This window comes from Furipterus horrens, unplaced genomic scaffold (genome assembly GCF_987537825.1).
Source record: "Furipterus horrens unplaced genomic scaffold, mFurHor1.1.pri manual_scaffold_1, whole genome shotgun sequence".
Lineage (NCBI taxonomy): Eukaryota > Metazoa > Chordata > Mammalia > Chiroptera > Furipteridae > Furipterus > Furipterus horrens.
This window is the reverse complement of record NW_028327171.1, coordinates 182,140,219-182,161,139: the sequence shown is the minus strand read 5'-3', so window position 1 is coordinate 182,161,139 and position 20,921 is coordinate 182,140,219. Positions and strand designations below refer to the sequence as shown.

At 32.4% G+C, this 20,921-nt stretch overlaps 1 protein-coding gene across 2 annotated transcripts in view; it reads right to left on the bottom strand.

Moving 5' to 3' along the window:
- Positions 1–20,921, bottom strand: part of GLS (glutaminase) — a 79,467-nt gene that overhangs the window by 31,842 nt on the left and 26,704 nt on the right. For both annotated transcript variants that reach the window (XM_090281941.1, XM_090281949.1), the window contains exons 7-12: positions 16,206–16,264; positions 8,610–8,642; positions 8,464–8,522; positions 4,707–4,773; positions 4,090–4,140; positions 1,503–1,679 (exon numbers count right to left, since the gene is read on the bottom strand). In XM_090281941.1, coding sequence (XP_090138067.1) covers positions 1,503–1,679; positions 4,090–4,140; positions 4,707–4,773; positions 8,464–8,522; positions 8,610–8,642; positions 16,206–16,264 — 446 coding nt within the window. The remainder of the gene's footprint in view (positions 1–1,502; positions 1,680–4,089; positions 4,141–4,706; positions 4,774–8,463; positions 8,523–8,609; positions 8,643–16,205; positions 16,265–20,921) is intronic.

Here is a 20,921-nt window from a genome sequence, read left to right as displayed (position 1 = left end):
ATTATATCTTCTTAAAAGATTCTCTGTGATATGCCTTGGCTGGCGTGGCTCGGTGGATTGAGTGTCAGCCTGCAAACCAAACGGTCGCTGGTTCAGATCAGTCAGGGCACATGCCTTGGTTGTGGGCTAGGTCCCTGGTTGGAGTCGTGTGAGAGCCAACCAGTGATCGATGTTTCTCTCCCTTTCTTTCTCCCTCCCTCTAAAAATAAATAAATAAAATCTTAAAAAAAAAATGAAAAAAGATTCTCTGTGATATACTGTCAGAGAAATTCTGAAGAACAGAGATGAGATGGTAATTCAAATTAATCCCCTTTAAAATATTTACCATTATATTATGCAAGACTTGACAACAACTATGATAAAAGACAAAACTAGAATCATGGGAGTGGTTCTTTAATGGCTTAACTAACATTCAGATATTGAGTTCCTCTTGATAGAAGTGAGTGACCTTGCACAAAACTAAGCAAACAAAAAATCACCTGAATGGGATCTACCAATTTACAGAGAATACAACGGACAATGGAAAGCATAAGCAAAATCTAGACTATGAGAAACTGTACAGAATAAATGAGCCCATTTTTTTCAACCAAAAATAACGAGAAAAATAGGTCAAGGGGCGAAAGACTATAGATTAAAGAAGAAAAATAAAGGTAGATACAACCAATCATAATGTAAGGCACTATTTGCAGCCAAAGTCAAACAAACTGTAAAATAATAACTTATAAAACAATCCACATAATCTGAACATTGGCTAAACATTATGATGATATTAAAAATTAAATTTATTTCTTTTAGTTTTTTATATGTAAGAATGGTGCTGTGGATTTAAGAACCCTTATCACTTAGAATTACAGACTTAACTGTGACATAGGTAGGGGAAGTGAGTATACATACAGATGAAACAAAACTGGTCATGTATTATTAATTATTAAAGTTGAATGACACATAACATTAAATGAATCTGTTTTTGTTTTTAAATTTTCAAAATAAAAAAAGTTTTTAGGGCATTTGCTTACTGACATAAGCAGAATGAAATAAGGAAAGTGTACCTTTTCCAAGTGGCAAATCCACAACAGAGCTTAAAGCAGTATATTTTTGTTTTTATTTTAATATACTTTAAGTCCTTTAAAACACCTATGGCTTAACCCAAAAATGTTAAACATTAAAATTATAAACTCTTCCTGAACTTAAGGAATTCTTGAAGTATACCCCATAATGCTAAGCATTGAAAAGTAAAAGTAAAGTCTATTTTAACCTTGTACATTGGAATGCCTTAAAAGAAGTGATGAGGTTCTATAAATAACACTTGAAGTTGTTAAGAACACTTGGTAGACTGCTTAACTCTATTCCTCACCAATTCTGTAATAAATTAAACTTGAAAACAAGCCTCTCTCTCAAAACTTAATGTACAATTTTAGAAGCAAAGTTCAAACTGCATTTAAAAAAAAACTAGTCCAGACTAGTTTCTTGCCTGAGAAATTTAAGATGAAACAATAACTTACATGGAAAGCAAACTGCCCTGAGAAATCATACATGCCACAGGAATGCATCAAACTCAGTGTATTTCGAACTGCTTCGGGGCTCAGTACTCTTTCACCAGTAATAGGGCAGAAACCACCATTTGCAAGTGTTGCAGCCATCACACTAGCCGATTCACAAGTTACTTCAATGGAGCATAGCTAAAAGGAAGCAAAACCCAACTGAAAATTTAGCTTCATATTATTTTTAGTATTACAGCTGAATTCTAAGGTAATCTGTTTTATCTGGTATTTCATACAGATCTAAAATCTTTATTCCAAAGGAATCATTTTAATATAACTTGATGACATTCTAAAGATTTTAATTTGAATCAAGTTCTAGCCCCTTTAAGGATTTATGCTGATCTGCCCAGTTATTTCATCTTTTAATGGCAGAACTAAGATAGAAGGGCCAGGCCCTAAGCACTAATATTTGTAATTGTCGCATGCAATATTCAAAGTTGCTTAATATTTAATGCTTTCTGTAAGATACACAAACATAATTATTAACTCAACAGAGAAGAAGGAACCATCACATACTTTTTAGATAAAGCAATATAACATCAATATAATAAATAGCATCAATATGGGACATTGCCACTTTTGAAAAAATATATATGTAACTGCCTGACATTTCACCTATGGCAACGGTGCAAAGGTCTAAATGAAGAAAAATCTCAGACAGCTGTAGCCTGGATACTTGGTGGGCCTAAAGCAAAATGTTACCTTTTAAACCTTCTATTAACATTCAAATATTTATGTGATATTGACTATGGGTGCTAGGCATACTCTAATGAATGAAGAAAAGCAAAGTTCAATTACAATGTAGAATGAAATTTTTGTATTTAAATATATTCAAACTAATGGAAATAGTTTACTATACCAAACCCAAAATTCCCCATGAAATTATAACAATAAATGTGGTCTGTTTTATTTTTCATTAACAGCAACCAAAATGGGGAAAAAGTAGAAGACAAAGAGAATGTGAGAATAGGGGAGAGAAAGAAAAGACTGAATTCTCAACTTACAAACTTTCCTCATTCACACTTCAAGATATACTTACAAAAGGCACAAAGGGGTTTAAAGTTAGCAAGAGAAAAACTAATTAACTATAGTGAAGTAGAAAAATGACTGGATGCCATTTTTCACTGACTTTCACTCTTATCTATTTATTTTAAAACCTCTTCCCAATTTCCCCAAAACTACAGAATCTACTTACTATAATGACCCATAGAACAAAGACTCAAAGTTGATTTAATTATAAACAGCTCTCTAAAAGAAATGAAATTTAAATTCCAACAATCATTTCTTAATTTATACTTAGTATTAATTGGGATTTTGTTTGTCATAAGGTAATACACTCCTAATTTGACAAATCCCAGTTTAAGAGTACTTTCCTGATACCCTGATGAATGTTCAATGAGATGCAGCCCCTCTACAAAAAAGTAAGGCTTCTATGGCTGTCTCTTGATTTACGCAGTTCAAATGTAGAAATTTCACAGATTTAGTAGCACGTAAGCTGTAATAGCCAAAGTTAAATAAGTATACCAAAAAAAAAGAACTTTAATAAACTGAAGAAATTCATATGGGCTAAGGGTAAAAATAACTCCTGGATAAAAGTAAATATGACACTATATAGTTTCAAAGAATTTCACACAAGTTATTTCATGTTATTTTCAAAGCAGAAAGTTAGGTCAAGAATATGCCACAGAAAATGAAACTGGAGCTCAGTAATTGAAATTAGGTCAGATGGCTAAAAAGTAGCCAGGTTAGTAAGACCTTCTTTACATTGATAGTCCGAATTCGGAATCGCAATTTACAGCTCTTCACATTGGGCAGGTGACAAACTGTGACCTGGACTTCTATCAAATCTATTTCATAACAACTTCCCTTATATATCTTTAAGATTATAAAAAAGGTTAAAGTTAAAACACCATCAAAAATAAAGACAGGCAAATGTAAACTAGAAATTAATAATTTGTTACTATGTAGCTTTATATTACAGACCCATCAGCTGCACTAATGGTATTCAAGCTGTAAAAATGAATTGAACTGAAAGTATGGGGCGGAGGGAAGTTCAGGAATACTATCTTAAATTGAGTTCTATACCACAGCAGATTATAAGTGGCCCCCTCCTCCATAAATATGTAGAGTAGAGCTTGCTACTCTTAACTTCAGAAAAACCCATTATGTGACACCTCAGAAATGAACAGAGAAACTGAAACTTCAAAATACTGACTATGAACCCTCTGATAAATAACTCCTCCAAACAAAATTTAAAAGCTAAGAAAATAGAGTTCACTTTATAATAGGAAGCAGCCAATTTCTGGAACTGTACATTATTTTTGACACTTATTTATCATGTGTTTACAGATGCTATTACATTCTGAGTCATGACTTTTTAGGAGACAGACACGAGATTGTCTTTCATAAGCACATTTTTTTTTTTTTTGACGTCAGTGGGTAATGCATTCTCTCTTGGCCTAGAGCCAAGATTTCAGATATCTATATTCTGCAAATGTGATACACACATTCATTCATATATACAACTCATATATTTAAAGTAAATTACCTGGAAATAGAAGTCTAATATACCAACCATGTCTGTGCCTTCTGGAAAACACTGAAATAGAAAGGCAATTAAAAACAGAACACAGAAAACAATATATGCACATATGCAAAAGATATAAGATTACATTTAAAATGTATATAAATGTTTTATTTTAATTGAGAAAATAGCACATAACCTATAAAAGGGTATAAACATGAAATAATAAAGAACAATAAAACAAAATCACATCATATATAGATTTTTAGATACTAGTTTAACTGACAAAAATAAACTGATTCATAATTCATAAATCAAGTTACTGGTCCAGCCACTTAAAACTTTTAAAAGATCAAATGTAACCAACAATAGTCAGGCATTATACTTTTGGATAAATGGGTGAGTCCTTATGCAAAATTTGTGTTAATATAACTAGTCAAATATTTGAATACTGACAAATGCAAATCAATTTAATAATATTAACACTTTGATAGCATTAACTTAAGATTGTTTGGCAAAATCTTCTGAAACTTAAATAGTAATAGGTAGTCAGCTGCTTAAACTCTATTGTAGAGTTCTTAGCATATATCTCCATGTATTTTATTAAAAGGATAATATGAAATAGAAAAATATTTAAAAACCTTTTTTTCTTTTAAGTAATATCCTATTGCAAAATTTCGATCTCCACTTTCTCTTTCAGACTGAAACCTAGAAGAAAAAAGAATTTGCTTTATTTTTTTGTAAAGTATGGTTCTATAGTTTAATTTGTATATCAAAGTGCAGTATAAAGAACACTGAATTAATTGTCAAAAAGACAGCTGGTTCCAGTCCCAGTTCTGTCAATAGGCTTGCTAGTTATGTGGCCTTGGGCAAATCATTTAAGTGATGATTCTTTCTATCTTAATCTTATCAGCAGTAAAAGGGTTAAAATGAACCAGGCCCTTTCTAATCTTCATATTGTGTTAATAAAGAGGATAATTTTAAAATTGCCAAATATTCCACCATTAAATATACCAAAAAATGCAGAATCTTCTGGCTCCTTCAAAAGTACAATAGTCAATTCTAATTAAGGTATTCCATGGAAATTTCACTGAGAGAGGGACACATGAAATGGGCCTTACAGCAATCACCGGATTAACAGATTTCAGGTGGAAGCCCAGGTAGCAGCATGAACAGTTATAAAAGCATAATATACAGGATTTCACTGAAGAATAGCAAATATTCTGACGTATCTGGCAAACGGGATTCATGGAGAAGTGTGGAGAACATCAAACTAACAAAGGAGACTAGGACCAATTTATCAAGTGCTTAGAAAATGCCATAGCTCCTAATTACCAACAAAATAAAAGCTTAAAGGCTTTCAAACCGCTCTGGCTGGTGTGGCTCAGTGGATTGCGCACTGGCCGGGAACCAAAGGGCCACGGGTTCAATTCCCAGCCAGGTCATATGCCTGAGTTCGGGGTCAGGTCCCTAGTTAGGGGCACACATGAGACAACCACACATTGATGTTTCTCTCCCTCTCTTTCTCCCTTCCTTCCCCCCTCTCTATAAATAAATAAATAAAATATTTAGAAAACAAAAAAGGCTTTCAAACAAGTTACCTTGTCAACTCTACATTTTAGAAGGTTAGCTCTGACATCAGTTAGGAAAGAGGAAAAGAAAAGGATGAATAATGTTATTAGATGGCTACTGTAATGAGAATTATAGGAAGCCTGAACTTAGGCAGAGGTGAAAGAAATGGAAGGAGAGGTATGATCAAACATGAGAGCAGCTGGGCAAGTCTTCAGACATGATGGGGAAAAAGAGAAACAGTGTGAAGTCTGTTACAAAGCCCAGATATCTAACAAAGTCTACGGAAAGAATGATGTTATCAACTGACACAAGGATCCCTAGAACAAAAGAGTGGTTTTGGAAGAAAGAGAATGAGTTTTGACTTAAACAGATTTAATTCCACAAATCTGAATATGTATTTGAGAGCTCAACCTAAAAGTGTCCAACAGGCTGCTGAAAAAAGGAACTGTATAAATAAAGAACTAACCACTGAACAATTATCAGTGCCTAGCACATAGTCCTATTTACCAAACACTATCAAGTGCCTATTATCTGCCAGGTAACAGGAATACAGAACTGAACTGGAAGACACTCTATCCAGGTCTTAAGGAGGTTGGAGTGTAATGGTAATGAAGGGGCAAAGATACAGAATAAGTTCAATAAAATATGGTAATATGAGAGCAAAGAAGAGGGGCAAGATGAGATTATTGAAAATCTTCCTTGGAAAGATAGTTAAGCTGATAAATAGAAGATGGTAGGGCAGACAACCTGAAAAATTTTGCCCTTTGAAACATACAAAGCATCACCTAATTAGTATTCATTCCAAAAGTGTTTAAGCTTTATCTAATCACAAGGAAACAACCAGACCTATAAAAAACAGGGAATATCCATTACAGCTCCTGGGCCAGATCCAACCTGCTGCCTGTTTTTATAAATAAGGTTTTTGGAACACAGTCTCATATTGTCTATGGCTGTTTTCCTACTAAAACAGTAGAACTGAGTAGTTATAACAGAGACTACAAGACTAAAATATTTACTCTCTAGTTCTTTACAGAAAAAGTTAGTTAATTCCTGCACTAGAAAACAACTGGTTGGACCACTTCACAAAAAGGCATTTAATAAAAATTTTTTAAAGCAAGGGACTAAGACAGGGGGACTATTTACTTTTAGAAGACAAAAGAGACCTTGATTCATTCCTGGAGGGAAAAAAGTCTAAAATATGCATTTAGAGGAAATTTGGGGACATTTATATATTGATTAATATCATATTTTTAAATTAATGTTAATGTTCTTAAGAGTGCTGCTGGAACTGGAAAAACTGGTCTTCCATTTCCCATAGAGAAGAAAGTAAAATGGAAGACCAGCTTTTCTTGTTCCATTTATGGAATAGTCTCTCCTCCAACTAATGTTTCACCTCACCTCTGTCAGTTATCAACTTATCATTCACCTGTGGTTTGGTTTCTGGATTTTCTATGCTATCCCACAGAGGTTAATAAATTTATATGTAGGTTTCAGGGGTACAATTCTATAATACATCAACTGTATATTGTATTGTGTGTTCACCACTACAAGTCAGCTCTCTTTCCATCATCATAATCTTAATTATTACAGCTTCATGGTAAGACTTGACCTTTGCAGGCAAATCTTCCTCCCCCTTATTCATCTTTAGAACATTCACAGATATTCTTAGTCCTTTGATTTTCCCTATATGTTAGAATTCAGGTCAAGTTCATGAAAACACTGTTGTAATTCTGAAGGGAACTATATTAAATCTAGAAATCTATTTGGAAAGGATTTATATTTTCATGCGATTAAGTTTCCCTATTCATGAACACAGGATATCCATCTATGTGTTTGGTCTTTCTTTAATGTCTTTGTGTGTGCATGATTTCTGTGTATGAGTTTTACATAATATTTCTTAGATTCGTTTCAAAGGAACTTACGGATTTTTTTCTATTATACATTTTTAGATATTAACTTTTTAATGTTAATTTTATATCCAGACACCTTGCTAAACACCTGTTTTTTCTAATGATTTTAGACTTTTGTGTTATCTTTATAGATAATCACATCATCTGCAAATAAAGTCAAATTTCCCTAAAAAAAAGTGTTGATGGTATTGTATCAATAGTTTATGTAGGAGCATGGCCTTATTCTTAGGAGACCTGTGCTGAGTTATTTAAGGGTGAAGTACCATGGTGTCTACAACTTAATTTCAAAGAGTTCATGGAAAAAAAACACCCACATACATGTTTATTTACATATATGTACATATGTGTATGTAGATACACATATTTTTAACTATCTAGAGAGAGGTTGATAAAAAGCAAATGGGACAGAATATTACTCAGAAAAATAAGTAAAAGATGTCCAGATACTTGATTATTCTTTTAACTTTCCTGTAGACTTCAAAATTTCAAAGTAAAAAATTGGTATAAAAATCAAGTTAGCCAGGCACAGGAAGATTAAGATTAGAGGTAAGACAGGTATTATAGATGGACATAAAATTAAGTACTAGTAACTTGAGAAAAACTTGGGGAGGTCCCTTCTAATTCTATGATTACCCAGAAGAAGTTTATCAAATATACATAAAGCATTTTAAGTGTGCCCACCCCTGACCCCAGGTAATTTAGAAATCATTGATTTCCTTTAAACGAACAAATTTTAAGTACCGTAATTATTAATACACTGTAGTAAGACCTAGAACCAATAAGGGAGAGTACATTAATTCTAAACACACTGTGTGCATATACATTGAGCAACAAAACTATTTAAAATAGAATTCTAGACTTTTTTATTAAAGAGGAATGACCCATTATAAACACCTAAGTCATAAAGCAGACTCACGTTGCATTACTGAATCCAACATATTCATTACCAGCCATCTTATTCAAAAATTGCATCACCTATAAACCAAAATTAAAAAGTATCAGTATCAAATAGCAAATATATAAAGAATGTGGCATGAAAACTGAACTCTATACGACACTTACATAGTCAAATTTTTCAGCATTATTCACTCCTTGCTGCAAAGAAATGAGACATAAAAACATTAATAAAGGCGCTACCACAATTAAGTTTTAAATGAATATAATATCAAAATTTCAAACTATCATTATAATTAATATACTTGCACATTAGTTCTTTTAAATCTAGGAAATACTTTTAAAGCAATTTAATATTTATATAAACTACATACATATTTTTTCATTAATGCCCATATGTTGAGAATGGATCTCAATTACAAAGGGAATGCTTTATTTTAAGTATAACTTGACCCAACCCAAAGTCACAGAATTTTAAATACAAGTTACTCCAAATCCCCTTATCTTTCATGACAATATAATCTGCTAGAAAATGTTAATTTCATATTTTTTAAAAAAACTTAAAATAAAGTTTCACCCTTAGAGAAAAATTATGTACATATATATACACACACATACATATATATGTATATATATGTATTATGGTTTTAAAAAACAGTCTACTTATATTTTTAAAATAACCTTAAACTAGTATTAGAGTTAGAAAAATTAGTTATCTTGAAAAATTAATCTTTTATAATTCTAGTATATGCAAACATTCTTGGGTAGATTTTACTAGTATAGAGAAAGCTCTAGTTTTAATATCTCACTTGTTATATAACACAACTTGAACTAAAATAAATAAAACACATTTCAAAGTCTCTAAAATTAGCTAATTTTTATTTAGCATTATGACAATTCAGAATATGGAAGATGTATTGTTTCATCACTTCTATTTCTGACATGTTAGCTACTGCAAATGTCAATAGGCAAAACCTATGTAATGTAGATCAGTTCAAGTAGCCAAATGGTTTCATTTTACCTCAGCGAAGTTTACAAAGGAGTAAGTTGTAGATCTGAAATCAAACGTATTAATTGGTGATATGCACCCAAGAGAAACAATACATCTCTAATTTTAAAAACAAGTTTAAAATAAAATAAATTGACAATTATAGCTTTAAAAATGAAAAATGTTAACTTTACTCTCAAAGAATCGAAAACATTACATTTAAAATTTTATTATGGGGTAAAACCTATATAAGAGTATTAACCAGGTTCATTCTCCACTTTGTAAGTGAATTTGAATGTGGCTGAGATAATCTGTGAAACCTTACAAATCAACTTATTTAAGGAAAGGATGTGCAATCACACAATCAGTTGCTGGAAAGAACACCACACTCATCAAAATTAGGTATTAACAAAGCTTAAACAAGATAAGGATAATTTAGCTACAGCCATATTATGATCATTATGTATTTTCTCTAAAGCATCCTTTGACACATTTTACGTTTTATTTCCTTATAATACACCAGAGATCAAAATGTAGAAATGTAACTCCAAAGCTGTTCAATGAAAAATAATTAAAAGAAGAAATTACCAACTTCATTGAACTGTTGCAGTTGTCAAAATATTCCATAGATCCTAATGCTGTAAAATATGTAACAACATTTAAACCACAAAAACCTTTTTAACCTTTGAAAAAGCACAAAAGTAAAAAAACAACTCTTTTGGGAAAGGATGTCAGCATTTTCATTGTGATGTCACATGAATAATTATTGGTTATACAATTAATCAATGTAAAACAAGTTATATTGAACTTCCCTTCTCTGACCTAAACTGTGCCCTATAAAATTAATACAAATTTTCTCTTTTTTTTTTTTAAAAAAAAGTTCCAATTCTAGACAATGGTCACATTCTTGTTCTACTTTGTAGCTTACTAAATTCAACTATGATTAAGTTTTGCTTCTATGCTGTTTTTAAAGAAACAATTGATATTTACCAATGTCTATCATTATAAAAATTTGGGTAAGCTACCTGAAATGTTCTAGGCAAAAATAAAGTATTTGAATGATTGTGCTGACTCAAGAAAGTCTCTCCAAAACTTCCCCAATTAAATGTAAAAGTACTTAATTAATGTTTGTCCTTATTATCTACCCTGGAAATAGCATTTGACTTAAGTCAAAAAACATATTTGCCCCAGTAACTTTTGGAAAGATTTCATGTACCTTAGGGATATATGGAATCTAACAATCATTATAACATGTCATGTTATTTTAATTTTGAGAAAGTTACTGTATAAAGTCTATTTGCAAAGATATTAGGGGAAAAAATACACATACAAAATAAACCAAAGACCCTCCAAACTAAAAAGCAAAAATATGAATTGTAAAAAAAACCATCATCATTATCAAGTTGTATGGTGCAGCAGTAGTGTGAAGAAACAAATCTGAAAATTAAAGATGGAAACAGGTACATGGGGGCTGGTTATACTATTTATTTTGTGTATGTTTGAAAATTTTCATAAAACATTAAAGGAAAAAAGTTTATTTGCTAATAATTTCTAGGGCTAATTTACAAAATTGTTCCTTGAGAATATTTTCTTCCTCCTTAAAATAGTAATTGGTTTTTAATTATTCATGTATCAGTAGGTATTTTCTATCACTAGAATGAGTTTAATTCTCTTACTATTTTAAATTTTTACAGATGTACAAATTGAGAAATATTGCTGACAATAGACGAGTAGATGGATAAAGGAGGTCATATTATAGCAGTGTCACTCAGTATTTTATACATCTACCTCATACATACAGAAGTCATGGTAATCCTCAAAAATTATGCTTAATGCTGTCACTAAAAGTAACAACTTGATTAAATCCTCTTTTGATTTTGCTGAAACCAAAGAACTGGAAACAGCCTGGAATACAAGAGGACTTGTTCTCAGTAATTGCAGTGACTCACGCCACCCTCAATACCACTGACTCCACTATTTCAAAATGTTCTCTTTTCTTGGTGCGCAAGAACCTGAAGCAGTGCACCGCAGTAAAATTTGGGACACATGAGAAGTATGCCTTTTTTTCTGGAAAATGGGAGGAAATCTGTACCACAGACAGATTAACTTCTAAAAAATGCATATATGAAAACTGCGATTTGGAAATTGGTTGTCGGAAACTATCAATGCCCCTTTTTCTCCTGGAAAAAAAAAAATTCTATACCTCAGGGTATGTTTATCCCAGTTTTAGATCACTGGGCAGCATTATTATAGATAGTGTTATATTAATCTTGAAAAAGTTATAGTAGGTATAGCAGGAAAACTTCTTAAAAATAAAAGATAAAATATATTTACCAAATTTCTAATCCATTAACCAAATGACTTTCAAAAAGCAAACCATGTGGCTTGTTTGAAAAGAGTAGTAATTAGACTCTGAGATTAGAAAATTATATGTATCTCTTTTTCTATAAACATACCTATCAACTTAAAAAACTTACATTCCTTTAAAGAAAACTTTATGAATGAAATTTGATAAAAAAGAAGTGAGTTTTAACATTGGCTAATAAAAGAATATAACTCTATCATTGGAGTATTTTTAACAACGAATTTTTACAACATTCATAAATTGAACCATGTATTATACACTTTAACAGGTGAAAATATCACTGTTAACAGGGATAAATTTAATATAAAAATGACTTAAAGTCAATGTATTAATCAGTTCTTTGTATGTAAATCATTTGATCCCATTCATACAGTATGGAGATGTAAAAGCCAATTGACAAGAGATCTCAGAGAAAAGAGGCATGGAAGAGGCAAAAAGAAGTTACTGAAAATTTTATAAAATACTCCCAGTTTAATCTTCCCACAGAAAATGCTTGAAAACTAAATACTTGGAGGATTACAATAAATATTACAGATTAAAAAATAATGTTCAAAATCTAGTTTTTTCATAGATTAACCCTAAAAATAAAGCAACAGAAAAGCGAATTTTATTGGCAATAAATTATCTAATTTCATTTAAAAGAAACCTTAAATACATCAACTGATATAAACATGAGGTGAATAAATCAATATAATTCTGTTTTATGAATGCCAGCAAGTCCAAGGCATCATTCATTGCTCCCTAGAGCCACAAACCACCTTAAAAATGTGGCTTACAAGCAAGTCTTAACAGTTTATTGCTAACATGAACAAATGGAGCATAATAGACAAATTAACTAAACTTGTCCTGATTTTCATGGAGCCTTATTCAATTGTTTTAAGAGACAGAAGGGGGGAAAAAAATAAAAAAAGCAACCTCTGATTTTTTTTAAATTAAAAAACACTTGTGATTTTAAAATATTGAGCTTTCTCAAGTGACAAAAACTGGAAATTACCACTAGAATAGAGATACATAAGTGAAGAGAACAATGTAACTTCTTCACTTTTAAATTAAAAAGCAGAAGCATGGCAATAATCTTGTAATATGTTGTCCTCATTTTCATACCCTAACTCTCAAGTTATCACCAGACCTAACTTTTAAACTGAAACTAGGTGAAATTTTTACCAATGGAAAGAAAAAAATTACATAAGGATACTGCTATTTTATCCACACTGACTGTGTTCCCTTCAAATTATTTTTGCTCTTTCTTTAAATCAAGTAACCACATAATCATCATCAAATAAAACAAACTGCATCAAAAAGTATTCATTTAAATTTAGGAGTTACCTTAAAAAAATAGTACCTTTCTGTTTTTTTTTTTTAATTATGTGCATTTTACGTACAAAATGACATTTCTTTTATTAAGGTATTTACCTATATATTTTAAAATTTTAAATATTGGTGGTTTTCTATCAGATTAGTAGTTAAGAATTTATGCAACAGGTAGGTTCCTTCTGTCCAAATTCTTTTTTTCCACAATCTGCTAATCCTTTGCACATTTGCTCTGCCTCTTCCCCCATTTCCTGAGGATCACCACCAATCCTACAAGGAGAAAATATCAATACTACAAAATTATAAAATAAAGAGTCTTACTAAAGACTCTACATAATTTTTTGTGTATGGGAGGGGAAGTAAGATGGAGAGAATATTTTAAGAACACCATAATAAATTCTAGAATTTTGAAAAAAATAGCTTTAAGGTCATTAATGCTAAAACAGAATTTCTATCTGGTAGCCATGGTAAAATATCCAAACTCTGGGTCCTCAAATGCAAGCTCCTTGAGAAAAGGCCTAGGTCTTACAGATAGCAAGTACTAAGTCTAAGAATCACTATATGCACCACTAAAAATTAGCTGTGACTTTTAAGGCAATAAATTTGTATCTTTTGTATAAATTAAAATTCAGAAAATAAAATCTCTGCTTCTTGGACAATATAACTGTGCCAGGTAAAGACGAAGATGTAATTAAGAGAAACAGCAAACAGAAAAATCAAGAGATTTAGCTTGAGCCCTATTCTGCTGCAATTAGAACCTATTATGTTTCCTCACTGCATCTACATAAAGTAAGAGGGCTGGGACTGAAGACCCTTTCAGCTATAGATTATCCCAGTTTCAATTACCAATTCATAAATATTATATGATCAAATAACTTGCAGAGATCACATACAATTGATTGTAAGAGTTTCGAACTCTTTCTTAGAGTGTAAGAAAAGCATTATATTGATATATTGGGGCGGTCAGTTTCACAGAGGTATATCTGGCTTACCCCTCCAAAATTTAGATAAACATCATTTAAAGAAACACAAACACATACAAAAACCCTGTGAAACAAAACAAATCAAAATAAAAATGCAAAGAATGTAACCTTAAATATGAACCGTATCTCAAAGCCTCATTTCCAATAAGTTTCAAATTTTTATAAATTTAAAATCACCAATCAAATTTGTAAATACAAAGATGACTCAGTTAAATTTTCGCACTGTTGGACACTGAACCACACTTGTGTATGTGTTTTTTTAACTCTCTTTCTAACTGTTCACATTAATATGGATCAATGTATAGTTTATAGCTTGTGAATCAACATGTTAAGTAAAACTAATGAAGTGATATGACTAGACATGCATTTCCCACATGCAGTATTTCAGTGTGGTATTTGAAGCCCACAAATCATTAAACAGAAGATGGTTGTAACTGCATGCAGTTAAAGAAGACTTCTATTATTCATTTACATAGCCCTTTCTTGAAAATTAACTATTGAGCCATGTTCATCTTTCTCTAGTGTAAGAGTTCTTAAACTAGTATCCACGGACTGGCCTCGAAGGGTCTATGAACGCCCAAAAATTTATATAAAATCATGGTATGTGAACATTTCGTCTGGGAAGATATAAAAAAGGTTCAGAAATATTCTAGTGGTTTTCTCCTCAAGCATTATTAACACATACATTGTATTATTATAACTTTGCTTACCTCTAGCTTAAGTTACTTGTTCACATCTAACAATTATTGAGACTTTTCTCTCATTACAGTATTTATTGCATTTCACTGTAAGGGCCCATTTACTTGTGTATACTCCACACTATAATGTAAGCCACTTGAAGGCAGGACTGTGCCCAGCACATATTCATATTATAATTTTATACAATAAACAATTAGTTTATTTTTACCTCAGACTGACAACTTTTCTCTTATGTAAAATAGTCATGAATAACTAGATATTATAATGGACAAAATGAAAATTTCCATAGCTTATTAAAATTGTTACATTAAAAAATAATACTTGGCTATAGTATCTGTCTTACTAGAGTACAAGGATTAAGAGGGCCAATAGTTTTAAAGCATTTGCCCTAAAATAACAGCTAAACATATATATTAAGATAGTAAAGCCATTTTCTCATGGACATACAAAATTCATAAAACTTAACAGAGGATTTATAGTATATAAAGTAGATAAATTTATATTAATTGAGCCAGGAGCATAATTTATAATCAAACATTCTTTGTATAACCAAGTAATGCATCTACAAAACCATGAATTTTTTTTTTCCAAGCTTGGAATAAATAGGCACAGATTTACAAAAAAGTACATAAATATTTCAAACACAAATAAAATTTACTTGAATATAACTAAAATTAATAATTACAAATTAAAATCTAAACTATCTCACAACAGAACCATTTTCAAATACTTATTTCAAACAACATTAGAGCTTCCAATTATTAAGGCAAACCAGGCACTAAAAACCAAAAAGCAAGCAAACAAACAAAAAAACATACAATGCAAACCAAAAGCATAAGAAAATAATATAACTTAATAATGGGAGTAAGTCTTTTTTAATTATATGATTGAAGCAAAACAAATAAAACAAGTTCAAATGAAAATCATAATTAAAGTTTATGGAAGTATAAAAGACTTGAAAATATTCAAGGGTAAATGTACTTTGTCTTAATACAAAGTACCAGAACACTTGGTTCCTACATATGTTGATAACAAACATTAAACAGTACAATGTTTTTAACTTTTTACATCTGTTCATTCTAAAAGAGTCAAAAGGAAAAGAAAGAAAAATCAAAATTTTAAAAAGAAAAACTTCTGTGCCTATTGTTCAGCAGAAACTTCTTTTTGAATTTTTGCCAATCTTCAGATCAAGAATAATTGTTGAAATTTACAATGAGTCATCTGTTTTTAATTTTGCCCTTGAAATTACATCATTTATAGTTATATAAATAAATATCCTAATCTTACACTGTAAGATTAATTTTTTTAACACCAAAAGAAAACTTTTTTACAGTTCTACATAAATAATCCAAAATCTACCTTTATGCCTTTGCTATTAAAAAAATTTACTAGATTAAAAGGAAATGTCAACATTTTACCTTTATTAATGAAGTCACAACAATTGCTCCAGCATTTACCATAGGATTATGTGGCTTATCTGTAACATATAAAAGCAATAGCATTATTTCAAATACCTGGTATCATTTTCTATGATGCACAGGTTCCTCCCATGAACGTACCTGTTTCTTTACATAAGCCATTGTTACAGATTTTTTGGGAGTGGGGGCTGGAGCATGGAGGAATGCATTTAAACTCATTTGCATATCAAATCACTAAGACACCCCCAGGAAGCTGCTGTAATAATTATATAGACAAAGATTCATGTACATAAAGGCAGTAATTAGTAGTGTAAGAGCACATCCAAATTTCCTATTTCTGCCTTTTATTAGCTATTAGACCATAGGCAAGTAACTGATCTTCACTGTGCCTCAATTTCCCCATCTGTAAAATAGGAGTAATAATAGCACCAACACTTCAGTGAGTCATAATGCTTAAAATAGAGGATTCTGGTCAAGATGGCAGAGTAGGTAAATGGTACTGACATCCTCCAACCATCAGATCAAAATTAAAACTAAATTACTGTACTAACCATTATTGAAAACTGCCTTAAATCTAGCTGAATATAAGTCCTATAACTAAGGATATACAGAAGTAGCCAAATCAAGATTGGTAGGAGAGGTGGAGACTTGAACAGGCTGGTCCCACACCCACATGTGGAGGTTAAAAATCATGAGAGCTATCTCAGCTTCAGAGGTGCTTCTGAAAATCAAAAGGTCCCAGCCCCACACCAAGCTCCATGACACGGGATTCCAGTGCCAGGAAGAGAAATCCCTGTAACTTCTGGCTGTGAAAACCAGCAGACATTATAGGTAAGATGGAAGGCTGCTAGAGTCCCAGGCACTCCTCTTAAAGGGCCTGCACGTGGACTTACCTGGACTCACATGGAGCTCCTGCGCTGGGGCAGCAGCTCAAAAGGCACCAGGGACATACAGGGGATAACCTGTCTGGCTTTGGGGTAAGGGCTGGAGGAGCAGCTTTCTCACCAACATTAGTGCTGGAAGCCATTCTTTCTTTGCTAAGCCCTCCCACTGCAGGTACTGGCAGGCACCATTTCTGAGTGTCCATCAACCTGATTATCACTGTTCACCTCATGTTGGCGATTCCTGGAGACTCCGTTCCACCCAACTTGCAGGCCCACTCGAGTTGCTTCCAGTGGCTTTCCCATACAAACGGCCTCTCTTGGCTCATGTTGTGGACTTCCCTAAATTCTCTCAAAGGTTCACAAACCCCCAAAAAGCAGAATCTGGCCTCAGCATGCCACATACCTCTGGCTAAGTGGCCCAGGAGCACCACTAGTGGCAGGCAGACTACGTTTGCAGCTTGGCCTCTCCTGGGCACCTCCAAGCCCAGCACAAGTAGCAGCCATCTGCAGATCACTTTGTAGCTCATGCCAGATGGCCCCGGCCAGGGCACAGGAGGCAGCTCATCTTGACCTGCACCTCCCGGGAGGCCCCAAAGCCAGCACACTTCGTGGCCGGCTTCAGAACATGCTAGAGAACCACCCACCCACCTCCACAAGCAACACACTTTAAGGGGTAGACTTGGCCAGTACCAGAGTCCCAACTGAAGCAAGTTCTGCTCCGTGGGGCTGGTCCCTGCACAGCAGCAACTCCACTATAATCATAGCTGGTTGTCTTAGCTAATCAGCCTGGGAATCAATTGCTCCTACTGACATGCCAATAGTAATCAAGACTCAATTACAGCAGGTGTGTGCACACAGCTCACATTAAGGGTGGGGGGTGGTGGTTACTGTTCTGGATTGCCTGGCTTCAGTGATCAGAAAAGCTAAGCCACTGGGCCCTATGGGACACCTGCTACATAAGTACATCTTACCAAGACTGGGAGACATAGATCCACCTAATACATAGAAATAAACACCAAGAAGCAGACAAAATGGGGAGACAAAGAACATATGAAAGAACAGGAGAAATCTTTAGAAAAAGAACTAAATGAAATGAAGGCAAACAAACTACCAGATATAGAGATCTAAACAATGGTTTAAAGAATGCTCAAGAAACTTAGAACTTCAACAGTACTAAAAAAGGACACAGAAACCATAAAAAGAACCAGTGAGAAGTGAAAAATATACTAGAAGGAATCAACAGCATATTAGATGAAGTAGAGGATCAAATCCAATTTGGAAGAGAAGGCTGGAAAATATACCCAATAAGAGCAGCAAAAAGAAAAAAAAAATTAAATAAGGATAATTTAAGGGACCCTTGGGACAACAGGAGTACCAGAAGAAGAGAGACAGCAAGAGATTGAGAACCTATTTAAAGTAATAATGACTGAAAACTTCCCTAATCTGGTGCTGATAAATCCAAAAATACCTATAACAAGACACATTTTAATTAAAAAGGCAAAGGTTAAAGACAGAGAGAAATCTTAAAAGCAGCAAGAGAAAGACAGTTATCTACAAGGGAGCTCCCATAAGGCTGTCAGCTGATCTCTCAACAGAAACATTGCAGGCCAAAAGTGATTGGCAAGAAATATTCAAAGTGATGAAAAGAAAGGACCTACAACAAAAATTACTCTACCCATCAAAGCTATTATTTAAATAAAAAAAAACAGATAAAGAGTTTTTCAGTTAAAAACTAAAGGATGTCATCACCACCAAATGAGCATTAAAAGAAATGGTAAAGGGTCTTCTTTAAGAAGAACAAATAATAAAATGGCAATAAATACATATCTATTAACAATTATTTTAAATGCAAATGTATTGACTGTTTCAATGAAAAGACTGGGTGGCTAAATGGATAACAAAACAAGACCCTTACATATGTATCTACAAGAGACTCATTTCGGCCAAAGGACATACATCAACTGAAAGAATGAAAAAAAGATTTCATGGAAAATAAAATGAAAGAAAAAAAGCCTGGGTAACATAGCAATATTTTTGCCAGACAAAATAGACTTTAAAACAAAGATTATAACAAGAGACAAAAAAAGACTCAGCAATTCCACTTCTGGGTCTTTATCTGAATAAATCCTAAACACTAAGTCAAAAAGACACATATATTCATGCATTCACTGCAGCATTAACAATAGTCAAGACATGGAAGAACTTAAGTATCATTCAATAAATTAATGGATAAACAAGTGATATTTATATATATAATAGAATATGAACTCAGCCATAAAAATAAAATAAAATCTTGCCATCTGCAACAACATGATGGACCAACCGGGTATTTTGCTAAGTGAAATAAGTCAGAAAAAGACAAATGCCAGATGATTTCATTTATATGTGAAATCTAAAAAACAAAATAAATAAGCATAATGAAAAACGACTCATCTTAGGTAGAGAACATTTTGACCCTTGCCAGATGAAGGCTGGGGGGATGGGTGAAAAATGTGAAGGGATTAAGAAGTACAAATTGGTAGTTACGAAACAGTCATGGGGCTGTACAGTACAGCACAGGGAATATAGTCAATAATATTGTGTAATACCTATGTATGGGGTCAGATGGGTACTACTGAGGTGATCACTTTGTAAGTTATATACTAATGTCTAATCACTGGGTTGTATACCTGAAACTAATACATCAACTGTAATTGAAAAATAAAAATTATTTAAAAAAATAAAATGAAAGAAAGAAAAAACAATGCTTGAATAAATTAAAGCACACGAAATACTTAGAAAGTACCTGGCATATCCTTAAGCACTCAAATAATATTACTGTACTATTAAAAATCACCTTGAAAAAAAGCACATCTTGTGCAAACCTATTTTTGCTTTATTTAAGTGTTTCATTTTTGTGTTTATGTGTATACACATACATATACAGAAAAAGAAAACACAAACACTAGTAAGTGCTACACAGAGTTATAAAAAGATTATAGGGGATTTAAACTGTATTCTCTATACTTACATTTCTGGACAATAAGAATGTATTTCTTATACAATTTTTTAAATTTCTTAAAATTTAAATCCATCCCAAATCCTACCTCTTCTCCTAATTCTTCGAATAAATACTGGGTTTGCCAACAAGTTCATACAATGTCTCTAGTAGCGCTTAGTTGTCTTTAACTTCTTTCGAAACTATTTTGTTAGATTGTATTGTGACAGCTGTCATATCAGCCACGTATTTAAAAAAAAACATCAAAATTGGTGAATTTTTGTTTATCTATTTTAATACTGAAGATGGAAGAAAATAGGTATCATTTGTAGCATATTATGTTTTAATATTTCAAAAAAAGTAAAAACACAACTGAAACATAAAAAAAGATTTGTCCGGTGGGTATGGGGAAGGTAGTGCGACTTATGGAACATGTCAAAAGTGGTTTGTGAAGTTTCATGCTGGAGATTTCTCGTTAGATGATGCTTCCATGGTCAAGTAGACCAGATAAAGTTGATAGCAATCAAATCGAGACATGAATTAAGAGCAATCAAAGTTCTACCATGCAGGAGATAGCCGACTCAAAATATCCAAATCAATAAAGTTATTGGTAAAAATGAAAAATGTATTTTTTATTTTACAGAAAAAATCATATGGACTTTTTGGCCAACCCAATAGAATTTCAGATCTTGATTACATTTTCACTCATGACACAGCACAAATGCCAAACAAAAACCTCTTAGGACACCAAAACCATTTATTTGCGCATAATTCCTAATTTATCTATTTGTGGTAGTGATTAATTTCTTGGTTACAAGTTCTTCTCTAACTTAACAAATCTAGCAGAATTAAGTT